This window comes from Sus scrofa, chromosome 13 (assembly GCF_054392235.1).
Source record: "Sus scrofa isolate SSC_HxYL_T2T_F1_AM1 chromosome 13, Sscrofa_HxYL_maternal_Yorkshire_Landrace_v2.0, whole genome shotgun sequence".
In the NCBI taxonomy this organism is placed as follows: Eukaryota; Metazoa; Chordata; class Mammalia; order Artiodactyla; family Suidae; genus Sus; species Sus scrofa.
In genome coordinates this window covers 104755161-104769509 of record NC_139395.1, presented here as the reverse complement: position 1 = coordinate 104769509, position 14349 = coordinate 104755161, and the positions used below count along the sequence as shown (strand labels likewise).

Below are 14349 nucleotides of genomic sequence, written 5' to 3'. Positions count from 1 at the left end.
AATTTCAGGAAGAAAACAACATTTACACGTATGAAAAAATGATCAAACATAATAGCATTAACTCAGGTGTTTAATACTAGGAATTTCAGGGGAGAGTCTCAGAATTAAGTTCCAGTAAAATGCTTACTCTATGAACTTGAGTAATAGTGCTTAATATCTTTGCACATTTATTGAGTGGAGTTTCAAATATTTCCCACCAACACCAAGGGAAGTTGAAGGATATAACAATGATAAATTGTTCTAAATAACATAAGGACAAGTACTAACTATATTGTTTTTGTTATTGGGCCGATTCCATTATGCAGAGATGGGAAGGGAAAAACCACAGAGTCATTCGTCTACACATTCATCTCCCTGGTACAAGTGGTTATTGTTCTGTACCCCATGGTAGGATTAGAAATACCAGCAGGGAATATGTACACAGTGTTGTTATGGAAACCAGAATGCTTCAGCCCGGAGTTATTTACAGAGAACTTCCAGGATTGTCACATTCATTAAAATCAACTCTGTTTTGCTTCATTTTGAGCCAGTGCGTCCCAATCAAATATCTAGTTTGAAGGGTCTTTCAATCGGCTGTATGTGGGTGAATATGGCTTCAAGGGTTAGTGGATGGTGGTCACATCATAAAGCGTAAGTCTTCTGTGGCATTTTTATATTATATGTTTAACACTTGTTCACACTTGCCTCAACCATTGTCAAGTTTGCCGGTTTCCATAATAGAGGAACAGGTATCTGTTGACTAATGCCATCAGCAGAGAAACATTTCCTCCAACGTAGCTGTTGTCTGTGTCACCCAATACTGTGGTACTGCGGGACTTCTCTCTTCACATTCTCTCATCCCATCTTTGAAGCTGGACAGTGACAGCAGCTTCTGGCCATCATTTTTGTTCTTAATTGTGAATTGGCAGTCTCCTAGCTATCCAACAGGATCTTTGAAAAGAAGCTTCTTCTTTTTTTTTTTTTTTTTTTTTTTTGAGAAAATGAGGATTTTCATAGCCTTTGAGGGATCTTTTGAACCATTTGATGTTTCAGCAGATGAAACTGTGGCGGCTGTCAAACTAATGATAAAGGTACGTACTTTGTCTATGGACCACTAAGATGTGTATTAATTTTAACTAAGCAGTGATGTTTAAACGGTATGTGGGGGGTAAAAATACTACTGGTTACGTTTCAGCAAAACAGGGAAGTAAAACTATTTGAAAATATCACTGTTTGCTTACATAATAATTTGTTAAAAGATACTGTGGAGATGTAAGAGGAAAATTATTAGGGGCGGGGGGGAAAGGGTTTAACTTCTTCTTATGAGAAGTGTAGGTTGTGTATTGGCCAGATAGTATTACTGCAATTTTTCATTAGGAGAAGAATTAATTTTTCCTTCATTAAAGGAGAAAAGACACTAACTCTAGGCTAGGTAAGTGGAGCATGCCAGGTGTCAGGTAGAGATGGCTTGTTTCGTGAGCAAGCGACTATAAAGAAGAAAAGGATTTTGGAGGTGGAGAGGACTTCTGGGCTACAGCCTCATTTTGCAGCCAGAGGAAACAGAAGATCAGAGAGACTGACCATCTAACCTAGGATCAGAGCCAGAATAAGAAATAATTTGGGTACAGTAATTTTCCTATAAATTTCTTCTAAATACTCACTCAAAAATGGGAAATTAAGAAATATTTAGGACTGGAGTTCCCATCGTGGTGTAGCGAAACAAATCTGACTAGGAACTATGAGGTTTTGATCCCTGGCCTTGCTCAGTAGGTTAAGGATCCAGCGTTGCTGTGAGCTGTGGTGCAGGCCGGCAACTGCAGCTCTGATTTGATCCCTAGCCTGGGAACCTCCATATGCCACAGGTGCAGCCCTAAAAACCAAATACACACACACACACACACACACACACACACACACACACACACACACACAAATATTTAGGTCCTGACAATCAAATGGTATTTAACTTGCTAAGGAGAATTTATTGAGTCATAGTTACTTGATATTTAGTAAATTATTATGATGACTGAAATCTACATCTTCTAACACAGAGGCTCTTAATCTTTATGTGTCATGGATCTCGTTGGCAGTCTGGTGAAGCCTATGGACTCCTCCTCAGAGTGTCTTTATATGTATAAAATAAAATACATACCCCCAAAAAGAAGCCAGTTATACTGAAATACAGTTTTCAAAGATAAACAAATGTGTGGACTTCCTGGTGCCTCAGAGGGTTAAGGATCCAGTGTTGTCACTGCTGTGGCTTGGGTTTGATCCCTGGCCAGAGAACTTCTGCACACCACTGGCTCAGCCCAAAAAAAAAAAAAAATTGTGATATAGTGACATGAGATTTCTTATTAACACAGTGTATCTAAAAAAATTACAATTTCAAAGGAGAGCAGTATAAATAATATTTTGAGGAGTTCCCGTCGTGGCGCAGTGGTTAACGAATCCGACTAGGAACCATGAGGTTGCGGGTTCGGTCCCTGCCCTTGCTCAGTGGGTTAACGATCCGGCGTTGCCGTGAGCTGTGGTGTAGGTTGCAGACGCGGCTCAGATCCCACGTTGCTGTGGCTGTGGCGTAGGCCGGTGGCTACAGCTCCGATTCGACCCCTAGCCTGGGAACCTCCATATGCCGCGGGAGCGGCCCAAGAAATAGCAACAACAACAACAACAACAAAAAAGACAAAAAATAAATAAATAAATAAAAGACAAAAGACAAAAAAAAAATAATATTTTGAGACATCTGCAACAACTATAATGTGATTGATACAACTATAATGTGATATGAGACATGCGATTTCTGTACAAAGTCGAGAAACAGGGAATTACTGCTACATTAGTTTGTTGCCTATAGTCATAAGAAAAATCCAAGTATTATTTGCAGTTAATAAAAGCCAAATGTAGTTTTTTTTGGTTTTGTTTTTCTTCTTAGGGCTGCATCCGGAACATATGGAGGTTCCCAGGCTTGGGGTCCAATTAGAGCTGTAGCTGCCAGCCTATGGCACAGCCGCACGGGATCGGAGTCTCGTCTGTTACCTACACCACAGGTCACAGCAATGCTGGATCATTAACCCACTGGGTGAGGACAGGGATCGAACCCGAGTCCTCACGGATGCTAATCAGGTTCATTAACCACTGAGCCACAATGGCAACTCCAAACCAAATGTAGTTTTTTCCACCTAAATTGTATGCATAAACTTTTGGGACTATATAAAACTGCAAGTTAAGAACCCCTGTCTAATAATTCTTCCTTATGTCTCAAACAATTTTAGAATACTCAGTGGAGAAGTTTCCATTGTGGCTCAGCAGTAATGAACCCAACTAGTATCCATGAGGATTTGGTTTCGATACCTGGCCTCGCTCAGTGGGTTAAGAACCTGACACTGCTGTGAGCTGTGGTATAGGTCGCAGACGCAGCCTGGATCCCACATTGCTGTGGCTGTGGTATAGGTCAGTAGCTACAGTTCTGATTCCACCCCTGGCCTGGGAACCTCCGTATGTGGCAGGTTCAGCCCTAAAAGGCAAAAAGACAAAAACAAACAAACAAACAAAAACAAACCTCAGTGGAAAATGTAAATGAAAAGAGACTACATTTTTGGTCTAATATTATAGAGATGAAACATTTTCATAACATGCTATTGATTTTTAAGGATTATTTCCACATTCCTCTCTCTGAAGATGAACAAGGCAGGAGGTATCTGGAGCTGATGTATGCCGGAGCAGCCCTAAAAGACAGCTGGAGTCTTAATGATGTTGGGATATCTTTTTGTTCAACTCTCAAATGCTTTGTTAAGGTATGATGAACAGAGTAACTCTTGTCCAAGATGTCTATCTCATTCTGGATAAAGTTATGGATAATGCAACTGATGTAGTTTCACAATTTAGGAGGAGGTTTTCTATTTTTGCCATCTCCTTTCTAACTTGTGCACAATCTGTGCTGTAAGGGGAAATAAGGTGTGGAGAATGGAGAGAGTTCTCTTGTTTACTCCTTCTCTCCCTTCCCTTCTCTTTCTCCCTTTTTGCCTGCCCCAAGACAGTCAGCACAGAGCCACCTGCAAACCAGTGTGGGAACAAGGCCAAGGGGCAGATCTGGAATACCGATGTGGGAGAAAGAAGACCAGGTCACTTCCATGGGCTTACAATGGATTAGGGGAAGGAGGAAGGGGAAGAAATTCTCAAATCATAGGGCTTAGTTAAAAACTCTTAAGTTTGGAGTTCCCATCCTGGCTCAGTGGTAATGAACCCGACTAGTATCCATGAGGACACACGTTTGATCCCTGGCCTCACCCAGTGGGTTAAGGATCTGGTGTTGCCATGAGCCGTGGTATAGGTTGCAGATGCAGCTTGGATCTGGCATTGCTGTGGCTGCAGTGTAGGCCAGCAGCTACAGCTCTGATTCGAACCCTAGCCTGAGAACTTCCATATGCTGTGGGTGCAGCCCTGAAAAAAAAAAAAAGAATACAACAAGCCCCCCAAAAATCTCTCAAGTTCATGGAACTCTTACTGATCTTAATCTTTACCTTCGCTAGTAGAATCACACTTAGAAAATGTCTTATCTCTAGTTTGGGGAAGGAAAACAGTAATCTTGAATCTGAAGGAAGAGAATTACCTGCAAAACCTGTAAGTATTGGTTTCTATCCTAACTTAGTTCCTGTTTAGATTAGATGATAAAATAAGCCTATTTCAAATGTCCACACTAATTACTGCTTATGTATGATAACAGTCCAAATTGGGCTTATAACAACAAAAATACTTTATGAAAATATCCCATGCTTCAAAGAATGAAGTCATACCACCTCTATACTGTTTGATCTTAGGTAACCAAAGGCTGCCTTCTAAGACACATTATTGCTTTATCAAGTAATCAGACATACATATAGTACCTTTCCTAGCTAACTATGGTACTTCATGCAATTAGTTATACCTTCTGAAAATCTAGTAATGCTAGAGTCTCTTCATTTTGGTACAACTCGGAAACAGCATAATGTGAACTAAAAGCTTAACAAGTAGTGATTTTTTCTTTTTTTTTTTTTTTGTTTTGTTTTGTTTGTTATTTTTTGTCTTTTTGGGGCCGCACCTGAGGCATATGGAAGTTCCCAGGCTAGGGATCAAACGGGAGCTATAGCTGCCTCCCTGCACCACAGCCACAACCACAGTCACATGGGTTCCAAGGCTGTCTGGGACATACACCATAGCACAGCTCACGGCAACATTGGATCCTTAACCCACTGAGGAGGGCCAGGGATCGAACCACACGTCCTCATGGATACTTGTTGTGTTTGTTACTGCTGAGCCACAACAGGAACTCTCACAATTTTTTCTTTTTAAAAAGATGCAAGTAGATACTATGGTCACGAAATAATCCAGAATATTTGGTTTCTTTATTGTGCTTATATTTTTGTATGGATTACAAGGTTTTGCTTGTGTAAAAAAGAAGGGAAAACATTAGATAAATTGAGGTGTGCTATTTTAAATAGTCAATAGAGGAGTTCTTGCTGTGGTGCAGTGGGTTAAGAATCCAGCTGCAGGAGTTCCTGTCGTGGCTCAGTGGAAACAAATCTGACTTGCATCCATGAGGATGTAGGTTCGATCCCTGGCCTTGCTCAGAGGGTTATGGATCTGGCCTTGCCATGAGTTGTGGTGTAGGTTGCAGATGCAGCTTGGATCTGGCATTGCTGTGGCTGCAGTGTAGGCTAGCAGCTACAGCTCCGATTCGACCCCTAGCCTGGGAACATCCAAATGCCACGGGTATGGTCCTAAAAAGACACACACACACAAAAGAATCCAACTGCAGCGGCTCTGGTTGCTGCGGAGGCATAGGTTCGATCCCTGGCCTGGCACAGAAGCTTAAAGGATCTGGTGTTGCCGAAGCTGCTGCATAGTTTGCAGCTGCAGCTAATATTCAATCCCGGGCCCAGGAACTTCCATATGCCACAGGTGTAGCCATAAAATTAAAAAAAATAAATACAATATACAATAGATTTCCCAGTTTTCCTGCTAATTACACCTCTCCTTTAACAATAATGTAGACACACTTGGAAATGTGAACGGGGGGATGGCATAAGAATAGCAAGGAAAGAGCACTAATTTTTCCTTCTCTGAAAAAAAATTCCTATAGAAACCATAAGAAGTATTTTCTGTGGCATGTCACCCCTGCCCATTCATTGCTGACACAGTTGCAGTGTTCCTATAAACCATGGCATGAGGCATTGCAAAGGCCTCGGCACTGTCCAGCACGCAGAGGTGCCATCACCATTTACCTCCTTCATTCTAACCTGTGTAATTGTGGAAACTATTGCTTGAGTTTTGTCCTTTATTGTCACCCAATGACTAGAATAGTACCTGACACATAGCAGGTGCTCCACAAACATATGTTGAATGAATGAGTTTATAAAGCTTTGAGTATAAAAATTAGCAAGAAGGTATATGATTGTCATTGGAAAATAGCAAGGTATTAAGATGCCTTTCAGGGTTTGGGTTCCCTCCCTTACTGTGGTATCTCTCCTCCACTCCTCCCCTCGAGGCAAGGCACTCCTGTCCTAGAGCTTTTCCCTATCTGGCATCAAGTTTCTTAGGTTGCAAGCAGCAGAGAACCCTGGACAATTAAAGAAGAAAATAAACATGTAGAGAGTCTATCATGTATTTTCACGGTCTTGACAGAAAGATTAGAGAATTGGGCTCAGAGATTACACAGCTAGGAATAATTTCTAAATCATGACCCACTAGTAGTCCCACAAGGCCACCACTGCAGCTGTGCAGAGCCCTTAAGGCAGGCACTGGACACAGCTGCCAGTCCTGTTGCCACGCCAGCAATGCTTCAGATCTGCCACTGCCAGGAGAGAGTCCTGTGTCTGTTGAGTCTCTGCCTTCCTGGCTCCTAATTCAAAGTGGAGGTGGATGAGGAGACTTGATTGGGAACACCCTGGACACACATCCAGGTCTTATAGCAAAAGGGTCTGTGAAGTAACCATCTGGCATATTGTTGTGTGTTCTGAAGTATGGGGAGGGAGTTCCCGTTATGGCTCAGTGGGTTAAGAAGGATGAGGATTTGATCCCTGCCTTGATTAGTGGGTTAACAATCTGGCATTGCTGTTGCCGTGGTGTAGGCCGGCAGCTGGAGCTCCAATTTGACCCCTTGCCCAGGAACTTCCATAAGCTGAAGGTGCGGCCCTAAAAAGAAAAGAAAAAAAAAAAGCATGAGGAGAGTTCAGTCTCCCAAACACTCCTGTTTTCCCCTTCCTCCTTCTATTACCGTACTTCTACCAACTGAGGGCTGTGGTTAAAACTTAATCCTTTCTGGCATCCTTGGAATGTTGTTTTATGGTGAGAGTGTGTTATTCATGATACTATCAAATAGATGTCTATCAAACAAATTAGAAAAGTTTGAACTATACTAGTAGGTCTAAAATTGACTCAAAATAATACACATTTTGGCTTTCAAAAGGCACTATCGATATATAAATACTAAAATCTAGGAGATACATGTGACTTTAAACACATTTTAAACACAAAAACATGTATAAATATGCTCCTTAAAAATGTTTAATATTCAAACAAAAACATGTTTCTAAATAAAATGGCTATTTTCTTCTAAGGTGAGCTATAAAGAATAGTATATAAAGAATTTGGTGAAGAAAGGTGTTTCAATTCTGTGTCCTAGACTCCAAGTATAACCTCTCTATAATGACCATTATACAAAAGGAGAAGTTTATGAGGTTAAGATGTTTATGAAGACACCTCAACTTTAATTCATTCAGCCTAACAAAAACATTATTTCCCCTTTTGGTCTACTCTGGAATAGCTGGGACATGTTTCTGCTTATTTGGTGCTGCAACTCCAAAACAGCAAAATTAAAAAAAAAAAAAAAGAATTTATGAAAAAATGATAGCAGTGTTCAAAACTTGGATTACCTTCTCTTTTGTTTCTCCTTAACTTTCCCTGTTTTACTGTTAATGTACATATGTGTGTTTTTATATATATTGCATTTGTTTTTTGAAGACAAAAATGGAATTATCCCATGAAATAGATCTATGTTTTTTTTAATTGAAACGTAAGACACTTTGTATGTACCTCCTACCATGATATCTTGGTTTGTTTGTAAAGGGGAAAATATAATTTTATATTTGTCCAACAATGATTTATTTACAGAATTGTTTATTTAAAAGCTCCTGACCTCCCTGAATATACGACCAGTGCTCCCCCCTTCAGAACGTTTGGGGAAGGTTATTATATACAGAGAGAGAAATGCCGTTCGTTAAATAGATGAGTTAGCAAGTTGCTATTAATCAACAGCTACCTGCTCCCTCTCAATATAACCAACACGAAAAATGTTGCCAACTGGTATGTCTCACTAGAATTTAAAACGGGTTTCCCACAAAAACAAAGTTTGTAAAATGGTGACTATGTAGAGTTAAAATAGCACAGTGAGAACTGTGTTCCAGATATGCTGAGTTATTTATTCAATTATGGACAGCCTACTGTGTAACAGGTACTATGCTAAGCACTGGTTGATAACAATGAACAAAACTCAAGCAAATGTTTATTCATCTTCTAAGCAGTACCTTTAACCTTCTCTAACATAATAGTATTTAGTTGCTAAGAGTGACTTGAGCCTTTGCTGCTTTATTTGTACATTACGTATCTAATTCTAAATATAAATTAGAATCCATACCAAGGGCTAACTTTAGGGAAATCAGAGTAATCATAAAAGAAATAAGGAACAACTATTATATAAGCTATAATTTTTATCTCTCCCTCACTATCTTTTTATTCAGTTTTTAGAGGAATTTCTTCCTGCCCATAAATGGATGGATTAGGTTGGGCAGATACTCGCCTTAATGGATCCATAGGAAAACATGAGCATTGTGAAAAGGAAAGAGTGTCTCCTATGTCTTTTCAATTTTTATTGAGCAAGTTTATGAGACGCTGTTGAGAAAAACTGTTCCAAGTACTTTTTTCTTCTTAGGGCTGTGCCTTCGGCATATGGAACATCCTGGCTAGGGGTCCAATCAGAGCTGCAGCTCCCAGCCTAGGCCACAGCCACAGCAATGCCAGATCCGAGCCGTGTCTGTGACCTACACCATAGCTCACCGCAAAGCCGGATCCTCAACACACTGAGTGAGGTCAGGGATGGAACATTCATCCTCATGGATACCAGTCAGATTCCATTTACACTGAGCTACAAGGGGAACTCCTGTTCTTCTAACTACTTCAAATTCAGCCAGCAGCTAAGTGGAAGACAGCCAGAACCTGCTCCCAGTGATTTGAGGTACAGAAACCAACCCCAGATCAAAGCACTGCAGCCTAAACTTTAATCAATACCACTACTCTTTAAAGGCTCTTTCAAAGAGCATATTGATTACATTCTGGCAATGTGTTATCTGGGAGGTGGGGAACGAATTTAATATGTTATAAATCTGAAGCAGGGAGGGGCCCCTGGAGAAACTGGAGGCGAATTCAATGAAAGAAAGGGGAGGGCAAGGGCACAGTGACTGGCTGGAGCCCCCTTAGAGAACGTGGAGGCCAGGGACTGGCCTCTCAGTTTTGCCCAAACCCCCCACAAGAAGAGTCCAGGTTGCAGGGTCCTCGGTGCCAGCTTCACGCATTCACATCTGCCAAGTCAGCACCCCACTGAAGAAAAACATCATTGTCATGAATCTGCTAAAGAGGAAGTAAAGCCAGTTTCACTATTTTGCTGTTGTTAGAAAATTGAAAACTTTGATAACCTCTCCCCCACCCTCTTCGCATTTTCCTTTTTTGCTGTATTCTTATTTTCATTTGATTTAACTGTTGTTAACAGTAGGATTAATATTTTCCCAAACTTTCATTCTTAACTCTATGTGATATCTCAGTTCCATTTGCTTTCTTATTTAGATTCCAAAATAAAAAAAACGAAAGGAAACTTTTTTCACTTACCTTTATTACTTCCCTTTTTAAATAGTAAAAGTAAATACACATGGTTACCAAAAAAGTCAAACCATACAGATAAGGAAGAGCATAAAGTGATAAGCAAAACTCCCCTCCCACTTTGAGCTCAGTACACCCCCCCCCCCAGGGGGGGAATAACCTCATAGAAAGACTTTCTTTTAATTGACTGAAGGTTTAGAATCCACAGTATTTCCAAATTAAAGTGCAACATGATGAAGGAGTTGTTTCCAAACACCTCCATGTGCTCAGCATGGATATAAATGATCACCACTGCTCTTGTGTATCTGGGTCTGTAGACTACGAGGTAAGAAGGTGATAGGGATAGAGTAGGAGAGTTACACAGGCAGTTGCAGAAGTCCCACTAGTGGACCATAGAGAGGGAAACCTAGGGAACTCTGGGAGACAACTGTGAGTTAATAATTGCTGAAGAGGAGTTCCCACTGTGGTGTAAGGGATCAGCAGCCTCTTCTGGACATTGATGGCTCTGTGATGCGACTTCCCTGTGAGTGTCTTCTGTCTCCCGATCCTGGGTAGGATCCAGCATAGCAACTACAGCTCCGATCTGATTCCTGGCCTGGGAACTCCATAGGTCACAGGGTGGTCAAAAAAAGAAAAAAGAAAGAAAGAAGGAAAAAAAAACCCATCAGAATGCCATGGATAAAAATCAGGCTTGCTTAACTATAAAACCATAAATAAAAGCATGGGATATGCCGCAGGTCATTAAGTGAAAGACAAAATGAGGCCTGCATTCAAGTTCAGCAAGATTACGATCCTTAGGACCAAGGATAGGAATTTAAGGGAAAGATGACATTCCAAAGTAGGAGAGCCTCATTATACGGAAACCTGAGTTGATTCAACATATTTTAGCATATGTTACTACCCTTCTAATCCTCAGGGCAGAGCCTCCTTGCCTGCCTGCCTGCCCACTTGTATCCCTCACAAGCATTCTGTCTTAAATCTCTTTCTCTCTCCTTTTTTTTTTTTTTTTTTTTTTTTTTTTTTTTTGCTTTTTAGGGCCACACCTGCAGCATGTGGACGTTCCCAGGCTCAGGGTCGAATCAGAGCTGCAGCTGCCAGCCTATACTATAGCAACAGCAACTCAGGATCCAAGCTCACGGGAATGCCAGATCCTTAACCCACTGAGCGAGGCCAGGGATCGAACTCGCATCCTCCTGGTTTCTAGTTGGGTTCGTTAACCACTGAGCCACGAAGGGAACTCCTAGCTTAATAAATCTGTTTCTTGCCTATCACTTTATCTCTCACTAAATTCCTTCTGTGCTGACACACAACCTGAGGCTCAGTAAGTCCAGACACCAGGTGAGTGATTCTAATTTTAAAAAACCGAGGGTTCAAGTCTCAATCTGGGTTTTGGTTGGGTTCGAGTCAGAAGTGTTTCGGTTTCAAAGGGACTCAAAACCGTGCCAAGTCTCCTTCATTATTCTCAAATTAGGAGGACTCATAAATATCCTCAGAGACTCAGACCAGAAAGAAGGCAGGGAAGTTAACTGGCCTTTGCTTTCATCCTTAGCACCCATGTTGTGGGATCTACAGGCACTCAGGGCCACCCTCCAAGATGTTTGTCCCTCTTCCCAAACTCCAGACAGTGCTTGTTCCTGAGTTCCCTCCTTTTCTCTCCCCTTAGGAAGAAGCCAAGCCCACCCTCTACGTGTTCAATGCTGTGACCCAAGAGACGATGCCCATAATGGAGAGTATTTCCCTTCTTGGTAAAAAAGTGTCTGATCTGAGAACACTGATAGCTCTGCGATGCGGGTTCCCCATGAGTGTCTTCTGTCTCCGGACCCCAGAAGGACTGGAGATGTACGACTGCAACACCCTCAGGGACTACCAGACAGATTACGGTACCACCCACTGCATGTGATAGCAACTTTCTCAGCTTTCAGGTTCTTTAATACCAGACTCACAACAGAAGGAGGAGTTAATTCTAAATTAAAACCTCAGTAGGTACAGTGTGGATGCAAATCATCAACACCCTTTTTTGGTGTCTGGGTCTGTAGACTAAGAAATAAGGATGATCTCATAGCCCTGCCATGTCTTGTTCCCTTTGCTCAAAGCAGGTGAACTTGTTAATATCCTAAGGATAGAAGACTGACTCAGACCTGTTTATATTTTTCTCTTTCAAAATATATTTCAAGCATATGTAGAAGCAAGTTCAAGTACATATTCTTTTTCCTCTTTTTTTTTTTTTTTTTTTTGGCCATGACCATGACATTCGGAAGTTCTGGGCCAGGGATGGAACCCGAGCCACAAGCAGCCACCAGAACCATGGGTCCCTAACTGCTAGGCTACCAGGGAACTCCTCTTTTTCCTCTTCTTAATGCAAGTCGTAGCATTTGATACACACTGTTCTACAAACCTTGCTTTATGTGATTTCATTGTAAAATGTCATCTGTTATATTAAATGATCTTTTAATTAAACAGTGTGAAGCCAACACTGTATAGGTCAATCAGGGAGCTGGCATTCATCCCCGTTATACAGATCACAACCTCTCTTTAAATACTCTCCTTCAGTCATGTTTGCTGTAGCCATACATCATTAAGCCAAACTCAAAGGACTGTCAGGTTTGTTTTAACCATGCAGGAAAACAAATTCAAACCTAACAGAGATTCTTTCTTGAGGTGAGTAAGTCTTTGCTGACAATTAGCACATCTTTAGGTAACACTGTGCTATAACATTTGTTGCAGTGGAATCTGAATTCTCCCAGCTTATAATAGGGCCTTGTAGACATCCATGAGTTAAGCAGTTTTGCTTTTTATTTTTATTTATTTATTTATTTATTTTTGTTTTTTTGCCTTTTCTAGGGCTGCTCCCACAGCACATGGAGGTTCCCAGGCTAGGGGTCTAATCGGAGCTATAGCTGCTGGCCTATGCCAGAGCCACAGCAACACCAGATCCAACCCGTGTCTGTGACCTACACTGCAGCTCACAGCAACACCAGATCCTTAACCCACTGAGCGAGGCCAGGGATCGAACCTGTAACCTCATGGTTCCTAGTCAGATTCGTTAACGACTGAGCCACAACGGGATCTCCCAGTTTTGCTTTTTAATAACTGCTAAATCTGCATTTATTGTTACTTCCAAGCTATTATATTTGCTTATTCTTTTGCATTGTTTTTAAGTGAGGCTCTCAAAACTTTGGCATCATTATCATCGCTGTTTTTGATCAGAGGAAATGATGTTCTTGGATATGTCCCCAGAGTACCTTACTGTACAGCACATATCTGCTCTGTGTACTTGCTGAGGGATCAGCCCAACCCAGAACATGGTGGCAGCTGATTTAGGTAAGGGCACACAAGTGGCATTCGTCCCCAAGGAACTTATGATCTAGTCATTGAATGAAATGCCAAAGAATAAATGAGAAAATTAGGGTGACTGTTCTTCAGGCCTATACTGCTCAGATCATGATGGGACATTTTAGAGCTGGAAAAGAATTCAGAAATGGCTTGGCCCAACCCCAAATTTTTACAGATATAAAGAAAGCAGGAGTTCCTGTCCTGGCCCAGCAGTTAACATAGGACACAGGTTCGATCCCTGGCCTCGCTCAGTGGGTTAAGGATCCGGTGTTGCTGTGAGCTGTGGTATAGGCTGGCAGCTACAGCTCCAATTGGACCCCTAGCCTAGCCTGGGAACCTTCACATGCCACAGGTGAGGCCCTAAAAAGACAGAAACACACACACACACACATGCACACGCACATACACATGCATGCACACGCACACACATGAAAAGAAAGCAAAAAGGTTCTGGGGTGTGCCAAGGTTCATAGTCCTGGGAGTTCCCGTTGTGGCTCAGTGGAAATGAATCTGACTTGTATCCATGAGGACACAGGTTTGATCCCTGGCCTCGATCAGTGGGTTAAGGATCTGGCATCACCGTGAGCTGAAGTATAGGTCGCAGACACAGCTCAGATCTGGTGTTGCTATGGCTGCGGTGTAGGCCAGCAACTACAGCTCCAATTTGCCCCTGGCCTGGGAACTTCCATATGCCATGGGTGTCGCCCTAAAAAACAAACAAAACATGGAGTTCCCATTGTGGCTCAGTGGTTAATGAATCCGACTAGGAACCATGAGGTTACAGGTTCGATCCCTGGCCTCACTAAGTGGGTTAAGGATCCAGTATTGCCGTGAGCTGTGGTGTAGGTCGCAGAATCAGCTCAGATCTGGAGTTGCTGTGGCTCTGGTGTAGGCTGGCGGCTATAGCTCCAATTAGACCCCTAGCCTGGGAACCTCCATATGCTGCAGGTGTGGCCCTAGAAAAGACAAAAACAAACAAGCAGACAAAGGCTAATAGCCCTTAAGATGATCCTCTATGAAGGAGGGTTTTCAGATGCAGGGTAGAGGCTCAAGTATGACCAGGGTAGTTGGCTTTGGCCACCAAGAGAATATGGCACACAGAAGGAGGGGCAATGAAAGAAGGACCTCAAG

At 41.9% G+C, this 14349-nt stretch overlaps 1 protein-coding gene and 1 long non-coding RNA gene across 3 annotated transcripts in view; one reads left to right on the top strand and one right to left on the bottom strand.

Moving 5' to 3' along the window:
- Window positions 1–518: 518 nt before the first annotated feature.
- Window positions 519–14349, top strand: part of ANKUB1 (ankyrin repeat and ubiquitin domain containing 1) — a 35936-nt gene continuing 22105 nt past the window's right edge. Inside the window, exons 1-3 of the mRNA XM_005654029.4 lie at window positions 519–1070; window positions 3630–3773; window positions 11549–11765. Of these exons, the coding sequence (XP_005654086.3) occupies window positions 981–1070; window positions 3630–3773; window positions 11549–11765 (451 nt within the window). The 5' untranslated portion in view covers window positions 519–980. The remainder of the gene's footprint in view (window positions 1071–3629; window positions 3774–11548; window positions 11766–14349) is intronic.
- The window catches only part of LOC102162381 (uncharacterized), a 36579-nt gene continuing 30346 nt past the window's right edge, over window positions 8117–14349 (bottom strand). For both annotated transcript variants that reach the window (XR_014824197.1, XR_014824196.1), the window contains one exon: window positions 8117–9639. This is a non-coding gene — a long non-coding RNA (uncharacterized LOC102162381). The remainder of the gene's footprint in view (window positions 9640–14349) is intronic.